This window comes from Salmo salar, chromosome 26 (genome assembly GCF_965601325.2).
Source record: "Salmo salar chromosome 26, fSalSal1, whole genome shotgun sequence".
NCBI lineage: Eukaryota > Metazoa > Chordata > Actinopteri > Salmoniformes > Salmonidae > Salmo > Salmo salar.
In genome coordinates this window covers 5033454-5052469 of record NC_138316.1, presented here as the reverse complement: position 1 = coordinate 5052469, position 19016 = coordinate 5033454, and the positions used below count along the sequence as shown (strand labels likewise).

Genomic DNA, 19016 nt, shown 5'->3' with positions numbered 1-19016 from the left:
TAGACTTGCCTAGAAGGAGGGTATGGGGAGAATTCTATCGTCAAATGTATTTCTAAGTTAGGTTGGCACAACCCTCCGTGATTGAGGGGGATTTAGGGTTACAGTTCCCTTCCTTCCCGGTAGGGTCAGAGTTCCCCTCCTTTCCGTTAAGGTCAGAGTTCCCCTCCTTTCCGTTAAGGTCAGAGTTCCCTTCCTTTCAAGTAGGGTCATGTTTAGAGTTCCCTGCCTTCCCAGTAAGCCAAGTATGTCATGACCGTCAAATAGGTCTAAAATATCCTGCCCTGCATGGACCGCAGACCCCCTCCTTATTGAGTACGCTTCATCCTAGCCTGCCAGGCTTAGAGCCCCCTGCGATGATAGGCCAAAAGTTAGCTGCCCCATCTGCAGGTCTGCAGTCTCCTGTCCTGCTTAGATCTCAGCCCCCTGCACAACAAATTTCTTGGCTAGCTAGCAAGCAAGCCTAAATGGAGCAAAAAACAGCTAGCTGAATTTCATCAAAAAAATAAATAGATAATGATACAAATTCTTACCTCCACACCAATCGGGAAATAGGGATTTGTCCTGCCAAAGCATCAATTGCCCTGTTTAGTCCCTGAAAGAAAACAAGTTGAAAAAGAAGATTTCAAATCAAATCAAATGTTATTTGCCACATGCGCCGAATACAGTGAAATGCATATTTACAAGCCCTTAACCAACAATGCAGTTAAAGAAATGGAGTTAAGAAAATATTTACTAAAAAACTAAAGTGAAAAAAAAAAAATCAAAACAAGTAACACAACAAAACTACATAACAATAACAAGGCTATACACAGGGGGTACCGGTACTGAGTCAATGTGTGGGGGTACAGGTTAGTCGAGGTAATTTGTAAAGTGACTATGCATAGATAATAAACAGCGAGTAGCAGCAGTGTAAAAACAAAGTGTCATTGTAAGTAATCTGGGTGGCCATTTGATGATTTGGTCAGCAGTCATATGGCTTAGCGGTTGAAGCTGTTAAGGAGCCTTTTGGTCCTAGACTCAGGTACCGCTTGCCGTGCGGTAGCAGAGGGAACAGTCTATGACTTGGTTGACTGGAGTCTTTAATAATTTTTTGGGCCTTCCTCTGACACCGCCTAGTATATACAGTTGAAGTCGAAAGTTAACATACACCTTAGCCAAATACATTTGAAGTCGTAAGTTTACATACACTTAGGTTGGAGTCATTAAAACTTATTTTCAACCACTCCACAAATGTCTTGTTAACAAACTATAGTTTTGGCAAGTCGGTTAGTACATCTACTTTGTGCATGACACAAGTAATTTTTCCAACAATTGTTTACAGACAGATTATTTCACTTATAATTCACTGTATCACAATTCCAGTGGGTCAGAAGTTTACATACACTAAGTTGACTGTGACTTTACATAGCTTGGAAAATTCCAGAAAATGATGTCATGGCTTTAGGAGCTTCTGATAGGCTAATTGACAGAATTTGAGTCAATTGGAGATGTACCTGAGGATGTATTTCAAGGCCTACCTTCAAACTCAGTGCCTCTTTGCTTGACATCATGGGAAAATGAAAAGAAATCAGCCAAGACCTCAGGAACAAATTGTAGACCTCCACAAGTCTGATTCATCATTGGGAGCAATTTCCAAACGCCTAAAGTTACCACGTTCATCTGTACAAACAATAGTACGCAAGTATAAACAACATGGGACCACGCAGCCAACATTCCGCTCAGGAAGGACACGCATTCTGTCTCCTAGAGATGAGCGTACTTTGGTGCCAAAAGTGCAAATCAATCCCAGAGATCAGTAATGGACCTTGTTAAGATTCTGGAGGGCAATTATGTGGATATATTGAAGCAACATCCTAAGACATTAGTCAGGAAGTTAAAGCTTGGTCACAAATGGGTCTTCCAAATGGACAATGACCCCAAGCATACTTCCAAAGTTGTGGCAAAGTGGCTTAAGGACAACAAAGTCAAGGTATTGGAGTGGCCATCACAAAGCCCTGACCTCAATCCTATAGAAGATTTGTGGGCAGAACTGAAAAAGCGTATGCGAGCAAGGAGGCCTACAAACCTGACCTAGTTACACCAGCTCTGTCAGGAGGAATGGGCCAAAATTCACCCAACTTATTGTGGGAAGCTTGTGGAAGGCTACCTGAAACATTTGACCCAAGTCAAACAATTTAAAGGCAATGCTATGAAATACTAATTGAGTGTATGTAAACTTCTGACCCACTGGGAATGTGATGAAAGAAATACAAGCTTAAATAAATCATTCTCTGTACTATCATTCTCTATTATTCTGACATTTCACATTCTTAAAATAAAGTCGTGATCATAACTGACCTAAGACAGGGAATTGTTACTTTGATTAACCTGTTATGGCTAGGGGGCAGTATTTTCACGGCTGGATAAAAAATGTACCCGATTTAATCTGGTTACTACTCCTGCCCAGTAACTAGAATATGCATATAATTATTGGCTTTGGATAGAAAACACCCTAAAGTTTCTAAAACTGTTTGAATGGTGTCTGTGAGTATAACAGAACTCATATGGCAGGCAAAAACCTGAGAAGATTTCATGCAGGAAGTGGCCTGTCTGACAAGGTGTCGTTCTTCTTGTCTCTGTTTATTGAAGAGTGAGGATCTTAGCTGTCCCGTGACACTTCCTACGGCTGCCATAGGCTCTCAGAATGCGGCAAAATGCTGAATCGTGGCTTTGCAGGCTCTGGCTGAAACAAAGTAGCGCGTTTGGGTAGTGGCTGGTTACAGTACTGTGAGACTCAGGCTCGTGCTCGCGACGACCGAAAGCTTTGTTTTCTTTCCTCTGTTTAGCTAAATGGACATTCCCGGTCGGAATATTATCGCTTTTTTACGAGAAAAATGGCATAAAAATTGATTTTAAACAACGGTTGACATGCTTCGAAGTACGGTAATGGAATATTTAGATTTTTTTTGTCACGAATTGCGCCATGCGCACGACCCTGATTTACCATTTCGGATAGTGTCTGGGACGCACGAACAAAACGCCGCTATTCGGATATAACGATGGATTATTTTGGACCAAACCAACATTTGTTATTGAAGTAGCAGTCCTGGGAATGCATTCTGACGAAGACAACAAAAGGTAATCAAACTTTTATAATAGTAAATCTGATATTGGTGAGTGCTAAACTTGCCGGGTGTCTAAATAGCTAGCCCGTGATGGCTGGGCTATGTACTTAGAATATTGCAAAATGTGCTTTCACCAAAAAGCTATTTTAAAATCGGACATATCGAGTGCATAGAGGAGTTCTGTATCTATAATTCTTAAAATAATTGTTATGCTTTTTGTGAACGTTTATCGTGAGTAATTTAGTAAATTGTTAGCAAATTCCCCGGAAGTTTGCTAGTTCTGAACGTCACATGCTAATGTAAAAAGCCGTTTTTTGATATAAATATGAACTTGATTGAACAAAACATGCATTTATTGTATAACATAATGTCCTAGGTGTGTCATCTGATGAAGATCATCAAAGGTTAGTGCTGCATTTAGCTGTCTTCTGGGTTTTTGTGACATTATATACTCGCTTGAAAAATGGGTGTCTGATTATTTCTGGCTTGGTACTCTGCTGACATAATCTAATGTTTTGCTTTCGCTGTAAAGCATTTTTGAAATCGGACAGTGTGGTTAGATAAAGGAGAGTCTTGTCTTTAAAATGCTGTGAAATAGTCATATGTTTGAAAAATTGAAGTTTTTGTATTTTTGAGGAATTTGTAATTCGCGCCACGCCTATCATTGGATATTGGAGCAGGTGTTCCGCTAGCGGAACGTCTAGATGTAAGAGGTTAAATGTCAGGAATTGTGAAAAACTGAGTTTAAATGTATTTGGCTAAGGTGTATGTAAACTTCCGACATCAACTGTATATGTAAACTCGGCAGTACAGAACAGCAGCCTCTGGTAAGACAACGGGTGGCGGTCTATGTATATTTGTAATCAACAGCTGGTGCACGATATCGAAGGAAGTCTCAACGTTTTGTTTGCTTGAAGTAGTGTGGTCTACAGCTTATGATGAGATACTCTATCTACCTAGAGAGTTTTCATCTGTATTATTTGTAGCTGTTTTGCTAGCACAGACTGGAATAAGTTCCAGGATTCTTCCGATGGCATTGAGGAGTACACCACATCAGTCAATGGATTCATCAATAAGTGCATCGATGACGTCATCCCCACATTAAAATGCAAATCATTTTATAACATTTTTGACATGCGTTTTTCTGGATTTTTTTGTTGTTATTCTGTCTCTCACTGTTCAAATAAACCTACCATTAAAATTATAGACTGATCATTTCTTTGTTAGTGGGCAAACGTACAAAATAAGCAGGGGATCAAATACCTTTTTCCCTCACTGTACATACCCCAACCAGAAGCCATGGATTACAGGCAATATCCGCACTGAGCTAAAGGGTAGAGCTGCCGCTTTCAAGGAGCAGGACTCAAACTCGGAAGCTTATAAGAAATCCTGCGATGCCCTCCGACGAACCATCAAACAGGCAAAGCGTCAATACAGGACTAAGATTGAATCGTACTACACCGGCTCCGACGCTTGTCGGATGTGGCAGCGCCTGCAAAGGGAAGCAACCGAGAGCTGCCCAGTGACACGAGCGTGCCAGACGAGCTAAATAACTTCTATGCTCGCTTCGAGGAAAATAACACTGAAACATGCTTGAGAGCATCAGCTGTTCCGGACGACTGTGTGATCACGCTCTCCGCAGCCAATGTGAGCAAGACCTTTAACCTCTCTAGGGGGTGTGGGACGCTACCGTCCCACCTGGCCAACATCCAGTGAAATTGCAGAGCGCCAAATTCAAAAACAGAAATACTCATTATAAAAATTCATAAAACATACAAGTGTTAAACATCAGTTTAAAGATTAACTTCTTGTTAATCCAACCACGGTGTCAGATTGAAAAAAGGCTTTACGGCGAAAGCATACCATGCGATTATCTGAGAACAGCGCCCAGAAGACAAATAATTACAAACAGTTACCAGCCAAGTAGACGAGTAAAAAAAGTCAGAAATAGTGATAAAATTAATCACTTACCTTTGATGATCTTCATATGGTTGCACTCACAAGACTCCCATTTACTCAATAAATGTTTGTTTTGTTCGATAAATTACCTCTTTATATAAAAAAACAAAGCGTTTTGTTCAGTAATCCACAGGCTCAAAGGCAGTCACAACAGACAGACGAAAAATCTGAAAAGTATCAGTAAAGTTCGTAGAAACATGTCAAACGATGTCTATAATCAATCCTCAGGTTGTTTTTAGTCATAATAATCAATACTATTTCAACCGGACAAAAGCTTCACCAATATAAAAGGATAACAAGAAAGGCGTGCTCTCGGTCGTGCACATGAAAAACCTATGGGACACTGAATGGTCCACTCTTTCAAAGTGGTCTTACTCCATAATTTTTCAGAATACAAGCCTGAAACAATTTCTAAAGACTGTTAACATCTAGTGGATGCCATAGGAAGTGCAAATTGAGTCCAAAGTCAATGGATACTGTAATGGCATTCATTAGAAAACTACAAAAATAAAACAATCCCACTCCCTGGATGGATTTTTCTCAGGTTTTCACCTGCCATATCAGTTCTGTTATACTCACAGACATTATTTTAACAGTTTTGGAAACTTTACATTGTTTTCTATCCAAATCTGCATATCCTAGCTTCTGGGCCTGAGTAACAGGCAGTTTACTTTGGGCACGCTTTTCATCCAGACGTAAAAATACTGCCCTCTACCCTAATGAAGTTAAATAGGTCAACATTCACATGTCCGAAGGCCCAGACGGATTACCAGGACGTGTAGTCCGAGCATGCACTGACCAACTGGCAAGTGTCTTCACTGACATTTTCAACCTCTGCCTGTCTGAGTCTGTAATAACAACATGTTTCAAGCAGACCACCATAGTCCCTGTGCCCAAGAACACCTGCCTAAACGACTACCAACCCGTAGCACTCACATCTGTTGCCATGAAGTGCTTTGAAAGGCTGTTCATGGCTCACATCAACACCATTATCCCAGAAACACTACACCCAATCCAATTTGCATACCGCCCTAACAGATCCACAAATGATGCCATCTCTATTGCACTCCACACCGCCCTTTCCCACCTGGACAAAAGGAACACCTATGTGAATGCTATTCATTGACTGCAGCTCAGCGTTCAACCCCATAGTGCCCTTAAAGCTCATCACTAAGCTAAGGACCCTGGGACTAAACATCTCCCTCTGCAACTGGATCCTGGACTTCCTGACGGGCCACCCCCAGGTGGTAAGGGTAGGTAACAACACATCTGGCATGCTGATCCTCAACATGGAGGCCCCTCGGGGTTGTGTGCTCAGTCCTCTCCTGTATTCCCTGTTCACTCATGACTGCATGGCCAGGCACGACTCCAACACCATCATTAAGTTTTCCAATGACACAACAGTCGTAGGCCTGATCACCGACAACGACGAGACTGCCTATAGGGAGGAGGTCAGAGACCTGGTAGTGTGGTGCCAGGACAGCAACCTCTTCCTCAACGTGATCAAGACAAAGGAGATGATTGTGGACTACAGGAAAAGGACGACCGAGCATTCTCATCGACGGGGCTGTAGTGGAGCAGGTTGAGAGCTTCAAGTTCCTTGATGTCCACATCACCAACAAACATGGTCCAAGCATGCCAAGACAGTCGTGAAGAGGGCACGACAAAACCTATTTCCCCTCAGGAGACTGAAAAGATTTGGCATGGGTCTTCAGATCCTCAAAAGGTTCTACATCTGCATTATTGAGAGCATCCTGACTGGCTGCGTCACTGCCAGGTATGGCAACTGCTCGGCCTCCGACCGCAAGGCACTACAGATGGTAGTGCGTGCAGCCCAGTACATTGTCAAAGACTCCAGCCACCCTAGTTATAGACTGCTCTCTCTGCTACCACATGGCAAGCGGTACTGGAGTGCCAAGTCTAGGTCCAAAAGGCTTCTAAACAGCTTCTACCCCCAAGCCATTAGATTCCTGAACATCTAATCAAATGGCTACCCAGACTATTTGCATTGCCCCCCTCCCCCCCACATATTACCTTAATTACCTCGACTAACCAGTGCCCCCACACTTTGACTCTGTACAGTTACCTCCTGTATATAGCCTCGCTACTGTTATTTTACTGCTAATCTTTAATTATTTGTTACTTTAATTTCTTATTCTTATTTTTTTTAACTGCATTGTTGGTTAGGGCTTTTAAGTAAGCATTTCACTGTAAGGTCTACACATGTATTCGGCGCATGTGACAAATAAAATGTGATTTGATTTTGTTCTGACCTGTTGCACCCTCTACAACCACTGTGATTATTATTATTTGACCCTGCTGGTCATCTATGAACATTTGAATATCTTGGCCATTTTCTGTTATAATCTCCACCTGGCACAGCCAGAAGAGGACTGGCCACCCCTCAGAGCCTGGTTCCTCTCCAGGTTTCTTCCTAGGTTCTGGCCTTTCTAGGGAGTTTTTCTTAGCCACCGTGCTTCTACACCTGCATTGTTTGCTGTTTGGGTATTAGGCTGGGTTTCTGTACAGCACTTTGTGACATCAGCTGATGTAAGAAGGGCTTTATAAATACATTTGATTGTTGCAGTCTATATTCAGAACCACATTCCTGTAAAGCTTAGAGAGGATCTCATGTGAAATACTGTTGGCTACAGGTTCATCTGCCCAAGTGCTAACAGTCAGTATCTGGATAATATGTGTGAAAAGCTTGATAATGTATGTGTTGCCACTCAAGAAAAAGCTTCAAACGGTAACCAGAGCCTGCATCCTGGTTCAGGTTAGCAGTCAACATACCAGGGTATTTAAAAACAGCACAGGAATGAAATCATCCACATGTACTGATCACATCTTTACTAATGCTGCATAAATCTGTTTTAAAGCAGTATCCAAAACCAATTGGATGTAGTGATCACAATGCTGTAGCCATATTTAGAAAAACGAAAATTCCAAAGGCTAGTTCTAATATAGTGTATGAGAGGTCAAACAAGAAGTTTTGCAATGATTCCTATGTTGATGATGTAAAGAATATTTGTTGGTATGTGGTGTGTAATGAGGAGCAACCAGACACTGCACTTGACACATTTATGAAATTGCTTATTCCAGTTACCAATAAGCATGCACCCATTAGAAAAAGACGGTAAATACTGTTAAATCCTCATGGATTGATGAGGAATTGAAAAATGGTATGGTTGAGCAGGATGAGGCAAAAGAAACGGCAAAAAAGTCTGGCTGCACAACCGATTGGCAAACATACTGCAAATTGAGAAATCATGTGACTAAACTGAATAAAACGAAACTATACTATGATAAATTATATAAAGAATGATAGTAAATAAAATGTTGGACAAAAAGGCAAACTCAGCTCCATCATTCATTGAGTCAGATGGCTAATACATCACAAAAAAACAGTGATATTGCCAACTACTTTAATAAGTTTTTCATTGGCAAGATTAGCAAACTTTAGGCATGACATTCCACCAACAAACGCCTACCCTACTGTCCCTCTTGGGTGAGGATCATAGGTGCCAGATCAGCCCCCCAACCCTTCCCTCTCTCTCTCTTTCACCAGAGTTTTATGACTTAACAACCGGGTCATAAATACTTTGCAGGAACTCTCTCTCCCACTCTGCAGAAATGGAAGTTAAAAATCCCTTTGTTACCACAAAGAGAGACTTGGACATTTCTAATGTAAATAATGTGGTAAATGGTTCATGGGGCTCAAAACAATAATCATGTAAAATAAGTCGTTGTTTGTGATATCATTAAGGATGGTATAACCAAATAATGGTAACTCTACAAATGAATATGTCCCAGTTATCAGATTTACACTACTGTTCAAAAGTTTAGGGTCACTTTATGTCCTCTTTTTTGAAAGAAAAGCTATTTTTCCGTCCATTAAAACAGCATAAAATTGATCAGAAATATAGTGTAGACATAGTTAATGTTGTAAACGACTATTGGATGCTGGAAACGGCTGATTTGTTATAGAATATCTACATAGGCGTACAGAGGCCCATTATCAGCAACCATCACTCCTGTGTTCCAATGGCACATTATGTCAGCTAATCCAAGTTTATCATTTTAAAAGGCTAATTGATCAATAGAAAACCCTTTTGCAATTATGTTAGCACAGCTGAAAACTGTTGTCCTGATTAAGGAAGCAATAAAACTGTCCTTCTTTAGACTAGTTGTGTATCTGAAGCATCAGCATTTGTGGGTTCGATTACAGGCTAAAAATGACCAGAAACAAAGACCTTTCTTCTGAAACTCGTCGGTCTATTCTTGTTCTGAGAAATGAAGGCTATTCCATGCAAGAAATTGCCAAGAAACTGAAGATCTCGTACTACTCCCTTCACAGAACAGCACAAACTGGCTCTAACCAGAATAGAAAGAGGAGTGGGAGGCACTTAACCTCTAGAGGACCCCTTCCCGCTCTGATCCCGCTAACGGAATTTATTGACAAGATACCATGGCGGGAAATTCAAAACTGCAAGAATCTAATAATTTCAATTTCTCAAACAATCAACTATTTTTCACCATTTGAAAGATAAACATCTCCTAAATCCAACCACATTGTCCGATTTCAAAGAGGCTTTACGGCGAAAGCATAAAGTTAGGTTATGTTAGGAGAGTACATTGAAAATAGCTTTGTGTAATGTTTTGTCAATTCAAAGACAGGCGTCACCAAAAGCAGAAAACCAGCTAAAATTATGCACTAACCTTTGACAATCTTCTTCAGATGACACTCCTAGGACATTATGTTATACAATACAAGCATTTCTTGTTCCATCAAGTTCATATTTATATCCAAAAACAGCATTTTACAGTGGCGGTGAAATTCAGAATTTTTTTTCCCTCAAAAGCGTTACAATTTACAAAATTACTATTCGAAAACATTGGTAAATTATAATATTGTCATTCAAAGAATTCTAGATTAACATCTCGTAAATGCTACCGCATTGCCACATTTCAAAATAACTTTACTGGGAAATCACACTTTACAATAAACGGGGTGCTATGCTAAGAACAATAGGCTAGGCTATACAGGTTAGCACCAGCTTGGAACCATCTAATATCAATAATACTATTGTAAATATTCCCTTACCTTTGATTATCTTCATCAGAAGGCACTTCCAGGAATCCCAGGTCCACAACAAATGTGGTTTCTTTCGACAAAGTTCATAATTTATGTCCAAATAACTCCAAGTTGTTCCATGTTGTTAGCGCGTTCAGTAGGCTCCTCAAAATGTAGGGCGGGGGAGGGAAAAGTCACCACGAAAAGTAAAAAAATATATATATTTACGTTCGTTCAAACATGTCAAACGTTGTTTAGCATCAATCTTTAGGGCCATTTTTAACGTGAAACATCAGTAAAATTTCAACCCGACCTCTCCTGTGTCTTGAAAAACGTTTTGAAAAATGTCTCACCTCACATGAACGCGCATGTGCACGCAATAATGAAGTGACGACATCCCAGGGACGTCAAATTCCCTTCCTTGTCATCCGGTCTCTGGTCATCATAGACGCTTCAAACAACTTTATAAAGATTGTTGACATCTAGTGGAAGCCGTAGAAAGTGCAAAAGGAATCCTTTGTCACTGTGTGATCTATTAGCAATGACTCGAAAATAGTACAGCCACAAAATTCCCATTTCCTGCTTGTATTTTTCTCAGGTTTTTGCCTGCCATATGAGTTTTGTTATACTTACAGACACCATTCAAACAGTTTTAGAAAATTCAGAGTGTTTTCTATTGAAATCTGTTAATAATATGCATATCCTAGCTTCTGAGTTGGTGTAGGAGGCAGTTAAAAATGGGCACATCTTTTTTTCAAAATTCTCAATACAGAGCGATTTTCAAATACCTTAGAAATGCTATTACTTCAATTTCTCAAACATATGATTATTTTACAGCATTTTAAAGACAAGACTCTCGTTAATCTAACCACACTGTCCGATTTCAAAAAGGCTTTACAACGAAAGCAAAACATTAGATTATGTCAGCAGAGTACCCAGCCAGAAATAATCAGACACCCATTTTTCAAGCTAGCATATAATGTCACAAAAACCCAGAAGACAGCTAAATGCAGCACTAACCTTTGATGATCTTCATCAGATGACACACCTAGGACATTATGTTATACAATACATGCATGTTTTGTTCAATCAAGTTCATATTTATATCAAAAACCAGCTTTTTACATTAGCATGTGACGTTCAGAACTAGCATACCCCCGCAAACTTCCGGGGAATTTACTAACAATTTACTAAATTACTCACGATAAACGTTCACAAAAAACATAACAATTATTTTAAGAATTATAGATACAGAACTCCTTTGTGCAATCGAGGTGTCCGATTTTAAAATAGCTTTTCGGTGAAAGCACATTTTGCAATAATCTCAGTAGATAGCCCAGCCATCACGGCTAGCCATTTAGACATCCACCAAGTTTAGCCCTGACCAAAGTCAGATTTACTATTACAAAAGTTTGATTACCTTTGTTGTCTTCATCAGAATGCACTCCCAGGACTGCTACTTCAATAACAAATGTTGGTTTGGTCCAAAATAATCCATTGTTATATCCAAATAGCGGCGTTTTGTTCGTGCGTTCCAGACACTATCCGAAATGGTAAATCAGGGTCACGAGCATGGCGCAATTCGTGACAAAAAATATCTAAATATTCCATTACCGTACCTCGAAGCATGTCAACCGCTGTTTAAAATCCATTTTTATGCCATTTTTCTCGTAAAAAAGCGATAATATTCTGACCGGGAATCTCCGTTTAGGTAAACAGAGGAAAGAAAACAAAGCATTCGGTCGGCGCGGGCACGCGCCTGAGTCTCACAGTACTGTAACCAGCCACTACCCAAACGCGCTACTTTTTTTCAGCCAGAGCCTGCAAAGCCACGATTCAGCTTTTTGCCGCCTTCTGAGAACCCATTGGAGCCGTAGGAAGTGTCACGTAACAGCAGAGATCCTTTGTAATGGATAGAGATAATCAAGAAGGGGAAGAAATTGTCAGACAGGCCACTTCCTGCATGGAATCTTCTCAGGTTTTGGCCTGCCATATGAGTTCTGTTATACTCACAGACACCATTCAAACAGTTTTAGAAACTTTGGAGTGTTTTCTATCCAAAGCCAATAATTATATGCATATTCTAGTTACTGGGCAGGAGTAGTAACCAGATTAAATCAGGTACGTTTTTTATCCAGCCGTGTCAATACTGCCCCCTAGCCCTAACAGGTTAAGGCTGCTGTGCATTTTCACGAGGACAAGGGGCAAGCATTCCACCCAGCTCATTTTTGTGGAATGGCAGGCTTCTGCAAGCCCCCCTTTGATCATTTGATTAGCCCTCTCCGTAATCCCGTTACTCCGCGGGTGATAGATGGACACAAACATCTGGTCAACACCCATCATTTTGGCCACCTGGGCAACCACAGGTCCTATGTGATTGGTCCCATTGTCTGCAGACAAAACCTCAGGCACTCCAAACTTGAGTATAATTTCCCTGACTAGCAATTTTGCAACTGTTCGCGCAATGCAGTTGGTGGTGGGAAATGCTTCCACCCACCTGGTGAACCTGTCAATTATCCCCAGGCAGTATTTCTTTCTTTCTGTTCGCTCTACCATGTCTATGAAATTCATAGCAAGGTGGACAAAAGGTCATTTTGGTGTGGGGAACTTCCCTGCTGCAGTGGAGTTCCCTTGTCTATGTTATATAATAAACGTGTCGCGCAACGGTAAATGAACTGATTTACGTGCTGATTCAAATTTGGGCAAAACCATTGGGCCGAAATCTTCTCCTCCACCATATAAATCTTCTCTTCCACCATATCCCCCCTTGACGAAAGGCTCACTCGGTGAGCCAATCGGCAAACAGTAGAGATCATGGTGAATGGTAAACAGGGCATGCCAGACAAAAGATGTAGCCATAAGCCAGACCTAGGACAGAGAGCACACCCTCTCTCCCTCCAGACTTGGTGATTGAGAATATTAGCCTGCTGCTGTTTCTCAAGATCAGTAGCTTCAGATGACACAAACAACTAAAAATAGAATGCATGTGTGTGACAACGGGAAACAGCCAATTTGGCTGCCTCATTAGCTATGCTGTTACCAATACTAGCATAATCACTCCTCCCCGTGTGTGCCTCAACCTTAACAATAGCCAATTTGTTAGGTTTTCGCATAGTTTCAATCAACTGTTCAACATAAGGTCTGTTTTTAATAGGTGTGGCTGTGGTATTAGTAAACCCTCTTGCTCTCCAAACCCCACACCAGGACAGATAAACCCCAATAGCATAGCTGAGTCTGAGTAGACAGTGAGGGCCTTCCTTTCCCCCAATTCACAAGCTGTTTTCAGAGCTAATAAATCTGCCTGTTGCGCTGATAAATGTTCTGGTAGGGGCTGTATAACCTCAATATTACCTTCCACATCTACTAGAGAAAATCCTACATGTTTCTTCCCTGTGCTTTGATCTATATAAGCAGAACCATCAACGAACAGCACCATGTCAGAGTCAAGCAAAGGTTCATCAAACAAGTCTTTGTCCGGTACACATTCCTGGGCTCTCCCGATGCCCCTGTTATTGTTACTGATGATTTGCTCAGGGAAATCCGAACAACTTGTCCAGGTTTGCTAAACAGAAACAGTGAGCTCCAGTGTCTATTAGAAATGGTAGGTGGTGTCCATTAACATTAAGAATAACCATTGGCTATTCTCTTTCATCATTGAAATCATACTGGGAACACTGGAGCAGGGGAGTTGGGCGCCTTCATTGTTGAGTCAGAGGGAAATAAGAACTGTTGGTGTTCTGATTTCCCATTGGCCATGGCTGTCTTCTGTCATTAACTTGTCCTCCTTGTCCATAGGACATAGGTGGCCCCTGGGGAGCATTTTCAGCTCCCGGCGAGAGGTACTGTGGCTGAGGAGCATATTGTTGCCATGGTGGGTAGTACACTCCAGGATGTACATTAGCAAAGTTTCCTCTTCCTCTGCCAGGCCCAAAGTTTCCTCTGCCTCTGTTGTAACCTCTTCCTCTTTCATTTCCCCCACACTGCAAACTCACATGCCCCAACTGCCCACAGGTCCAGCATTGAGTATTGTTCCAGTCACGAAGGGATCTGGCGGGCACACCTCCTCTTCCAGTCCATGTTTGTGGGTCACCATAATGCTGAGTGGTGAAAAGCACATACCCTGCAGGCACCGGGTTCACAGGTGTGACTGATGTGACTTTGGGGGAGCTGCAGACTGTGGTTGTGGTGAGCCAGTAGAAACAACTTGAGCAGCCATCATATTGTGAGTAAAATCACCACTTCCTTTCTCGATCTGTGCAAGCTGGGCCTTCTTCAGTGCAGTGTCTAGTCCTCCAATCACACTCTTCTATCTCCCTCTGTTATTGTCTTTACCATATCCATGGCTTGTCTGACCTCCTCTTTTAGCTTCTTACTTTCATCCACAACTTCTGTGTCCATTGTCTCTTTAATCTTATTAGCAATTAGCACCTGCAGATCTTCTATCAACTTTCTCTTCTCTGTTTGTAATGTATTCAACTTATTATTTTCCATTTTTCCTTCTTCTCTCTCTCTTTCTTCCCTTTCTCTCTGGTCTCTGAATAGGTCACCCATGGATGGTAAAACTTTGTACTTTTCTTTTACTTCTTTAGTAGTTAGTTTGTTTTCTACAGGCGACCATATGTCTAGGGTCTTCCAGTCTCTTCCTTTTTGTGGAGTGAGTTGGAGTGTCCAATTCTATTGTTCTCATGCCGCTTGTTGCTGCTGTTGTGTCATCCAACTCCTTCATCAGAATCCCCTTGAGGATAATTGTGGTTGCTTCTCCATTTTCTTCTGTCAGTGGTATGAGAGGGTAGATCTGTGTATAGTCACCCGGAAGACCTCTGGGTTGATTCTCATATGGCGGCAGGGCTGTGGGGAGTACTCCTGTTCTGCCTCAGTCCTGACTCATTTCTTTCCTCCCGCACTCTATTGTTCTCTCCAGCTTTAGTTTGGTCACATTAGGTCACCTTGTTCATGAAGAGCTGTCCTTCCAGCATCATCATCATCCTCAGTAAGGCTTGTCATTTCCGGTCACAACTTGCAGACTTGTTTACGTGCTGCTGTGCGTTTTGTTGCCAACCTTACTTTGCTACCTGACAACTTTACTGTTTTTACTTTTTAATTACCGTTTATATTTTTAGTTTTTCCTTCACTCAACTTTTTTTCATTCAGCTTTTTCACTCCGGACGTTTTATCTGGAGATGGTTCGTCAGGACTTCTAACAGCCGAAGCTAAGTAGTAACATTAACATGATGCCTTCTAATTGCAGTCACTGTACTCATAATATACAGGAGAATGATCGCCTTATGGCGAGGATAGCTGTGCTGTAAGCCCAGCTTCAGACACAATCGTTAGGCAAGGGTAATTTCAGTGTAGGAAATGATGAAACAGCGTCTGTGCCACCAGTAAGTACACATAGTAACGTTAGTTTAAATACCCTCGCACGGTCCCCGCAGCCGGACAACTTTCTCATGGCTTCTGGAGGGAAATGCTGTAGTAATGCTCAACCGGTGTCGCTCATTCAGCCGACAGAAACTTTCAACCGGTTCTCCCCATAAAGCAGCGAGTCGGAGTCAGAGGCCGAACCTTCTCTGGTCTCAACTCCTCCCGTTATGGGGTCTGAGACGACAAAGCTTCCCACCATTAGCTCTGACAAATTGAAAACCCTAGTCATTGGCGACTCCATTACCTGCAGTATTAGACTTAAAATGAATCCTCCAGCGATCATACACTGTTTACCAGGGGGCAGGGCTACCAACGTTAAGGCTAATCTGAAGATGGTGCTGGCTAAAGCTAAAACTGGCGAGTGTAGAGAAATTGTTATCCACGTCGGCACCAACAATGTTAGGATGAAACAGTCAGAGGTCACCAAGCGCAACATAGCTTCAGCGTGTAAATCAGCTAGAAAGATGTGTCGGCATCGAGTAATTGTCTCTGGCCCCCTCCCAGTTAGGGGGAGTGATGAGCTCTTCAGCAGTCTCACAACTCAATCGCTGGTTGAAAACTGTTTTCTGCCCCTCCCAAAAGATAGAATTTGTAGATAATTGGCCCTTTCTGGGACTCACCCACAAACAGGACAAAGCCTGGCCTGTTGAGGAGTGACGGACTCCATCCTAGCTGGAGGGGTGCTCTCATCTTATCTACGAACATAGACAGGGCTCTAACTCCCAAAGCTCCACAATGAGATAGGGTGCAGGCCAGGCAGCAGGCTGGTAGCCAGCCTGCCAGCTTAGTGGAGTCTGCCACTAGCACAGTGAGTGTAGTCAGCTCAGCTATCCCCATTGAGACCGTGTCTGTGCCTCGACCTAGGTTGGGCAAAACTAATCATGGCGGTGTTCGCCTTAGCAATCTCACTAGAATAAAGACCTCCTCCATTCCTGCCATTATTGAAAGAGATCGTGATACCTCACATCTCAAAATAGGGCTACTTAATGTTAGATCCCTCACTTCAAAGGCAGTTACAGTCAATGAACTAATCACTGATCATAATCTTGATGTGATTGGCCTGACTGAAACATGGCTTAAGCCTGATGAATTTACTGTGTTAAATGAGGCCTCACCTCCTGGTTACACTAGTCACCATATCCCCCGTGCATCCCACAAAGGCGGAGGTGTTGCTAACATTTTCGATAGCAAATTTCAATTTACAAAAAAAACATGACGTATTCGTCTTTTGAGCTTCTAGTCATGAAATCTATGCAGCCTACTCAATCACTTTTTATAGCTACTGTTTACAGGCCTTCTGGGCCATATACAGGGTTCCTCACTGAGTTCCCTGAATTCCTATCGGACATTGTAGTCATAGCAGATAATATTCACATTTTTGGTGACTTTAATATTCACATGGAAAAGTCCACAGACCTATTCCAAAAGGCTTTTGACTCAGTAGGTTTAGTCAAACATGTCTCCTGACCTACTCACTGCCACAGTCATACTCTGGACCTAGTTTTGTCCCATGGAATAAATGTTGTGGATCTTAATGTTTTTCCTCATAACCCTGGACTATCGGACCACCATTTTATTACGTTTGCCATCGCAACAAATAATCTGCTCAGACCCCAACCAAGGAGCATCAAAAGTCGTGCTATAAATTCTCAGACAACCCAAAGATTCCTTGATGCCCTTCCAGACTCCCTCTGCCTACCCAAGGACATCAGAGGACAAAAATCAGTTAACCACCTAACTGACGAACTCAATTTAAACTTGTGCAATACCCTAGATGCAGTTGCACCCCTAAAAACTAAAAACATTTGTCATAAGAAACTAGCTCCCTGGTACACAGAAAATACCCAAGCTCTGAAGCAAGCTTCCAGAAAATTGGAACGGAAATGGCGCCACACCAAACTGGAAGTCTTCCGACTAGCTTGGAAAGACAGTACCGTGCAGTATTGAAGAGCCCTCACTGCTGCTCGATCATCCTATTTTTCCAACTTAACCTCTATGGGCTAGGTGGGACGCTAGCGTGCCACCCGTGGTGCACTCCATCAACAGCAGGTGCATTTCAAGAGCGGCAAATTTGAATCCAAATAAATGTCAAAATTCAAATTTTTCAAAAATACAACTATTTTACACCATTTGAAAGATAAACATCTCCTTAATCTAACCACGTTTTACGATTTCAAAAAGGTTTTACGGCGAAAGCATAAATTTAGAGTATGTTAGGACAGTACATTTACAAGAGTTGTGTGTAATGTTTTGTCAAGTCAAAGACAGGGTCACCAAAACCATAAAACCAGCTAAAATGATGCACTAACCTTTTACAATCTCCATCAGATGACACTCCTAGGACATTATGTTAGACAATGCATGCATTTTTAGTTCTATCAAGTTCATATTTATATCCAAAAACAGCGTTTTACTATGGCATTGATGTTGAGGAAATCGTTTCCCTCCAATAACCGGCAGTCAAGTCAGCGTCACAAATTAAATAATTAAAATTAGAAAACATTGGTAAAATATTATATTGTCATTTAAAGAATTATAGATTTACATCTCTTGAACGCAATCAACTTGCCAGATTTAAAAATAACCTTACTGGGAAATCACACTTTGCAATAATCTGAGCACTGCGCCCAGAAAAATACGCGTTGCGATACAGACTAGACGTCATGTTGGGGAGATCTAAAATCGAAAATACTATGTAAATAATCCATTACCTTTGATTCTCTTCATCAGATGTCACTTCCAGGTATCACAGGTCCATAACGAATGTAGTTTTGTTCAAAAAAGCTCATCATTTATGTCCAAAAATCTCCGTCTTGTTAGCACATGATCTAAGCCAGCCGGACTTCTCGTCATGAACGAGGGGAAAAAATATATTTCCGTTCGTTCAAACATGTCAAACGTTGTATAGCATAAATCATTAGGGCCTTTTTTAACCAGAACATGAATAATATTCAAGGTGGACGAATGCATACTCTTTTATAACGTATTGGAACGAGGGTACCCAACATGAACTCGCGCGCCAGGTGTCTAATGGGACATCATCGTTCCATGGCTCTTGTTCGGTCAGATCTCCCTCCAGAAGACTCAAAACACTTTGTAAAGGCTGGTGACATCTAGTGGAAGCAATAGGAAGTGCCAAAATATTCCTCAGCCCCTGTGTTTTTCAATGGGATAGGTTTAAAGTCAATACAACACATCAGGTATCCACTTCCTGTCAGAAAATGTCTCAGGGTTTTGCCTGCCAAATGAGTTCTGTTATACTCACAGACACCATTCAAACAGTTTTAGAAACTTTAGAGTGTTTTCTATCCATATATAATAAGGATATGCATATTCTAGTTACTGGGTAGGATTAGTAACCAGATTAAATCGGGTACATTTTTTTTATCCAGGCGTGCAAATGCTGCCCCCTAGCCCTAACAGGTTAATTGAGGAAAATAAGAACAATCCTACAT

At 41.5% G+C, this 19016-nt stretch overlaps 1 protein-coding gene across 1 annotated transcript in view; it reads right to left on the bottom strand.

The window, feature by feature from the left end:
• The window catches only part of LOC106587053 (C-Jun-amino-terminal kinase-interacting protein 1), a 156902-nt gene that overhangs the window by 125693 nt on the left and 12193 nt on the right, over nt 1-19016 (bottom strand). Inside the window, exon 2 of the mRNA XM_082969338.1 lies at nt 531-592. Coding sequence (XP_082825464.1) covers nt 531-592 — 62 coding nt within the window. The remainder of the gene's footprint in view (nt 1-530; nt 593-19016) is intronic.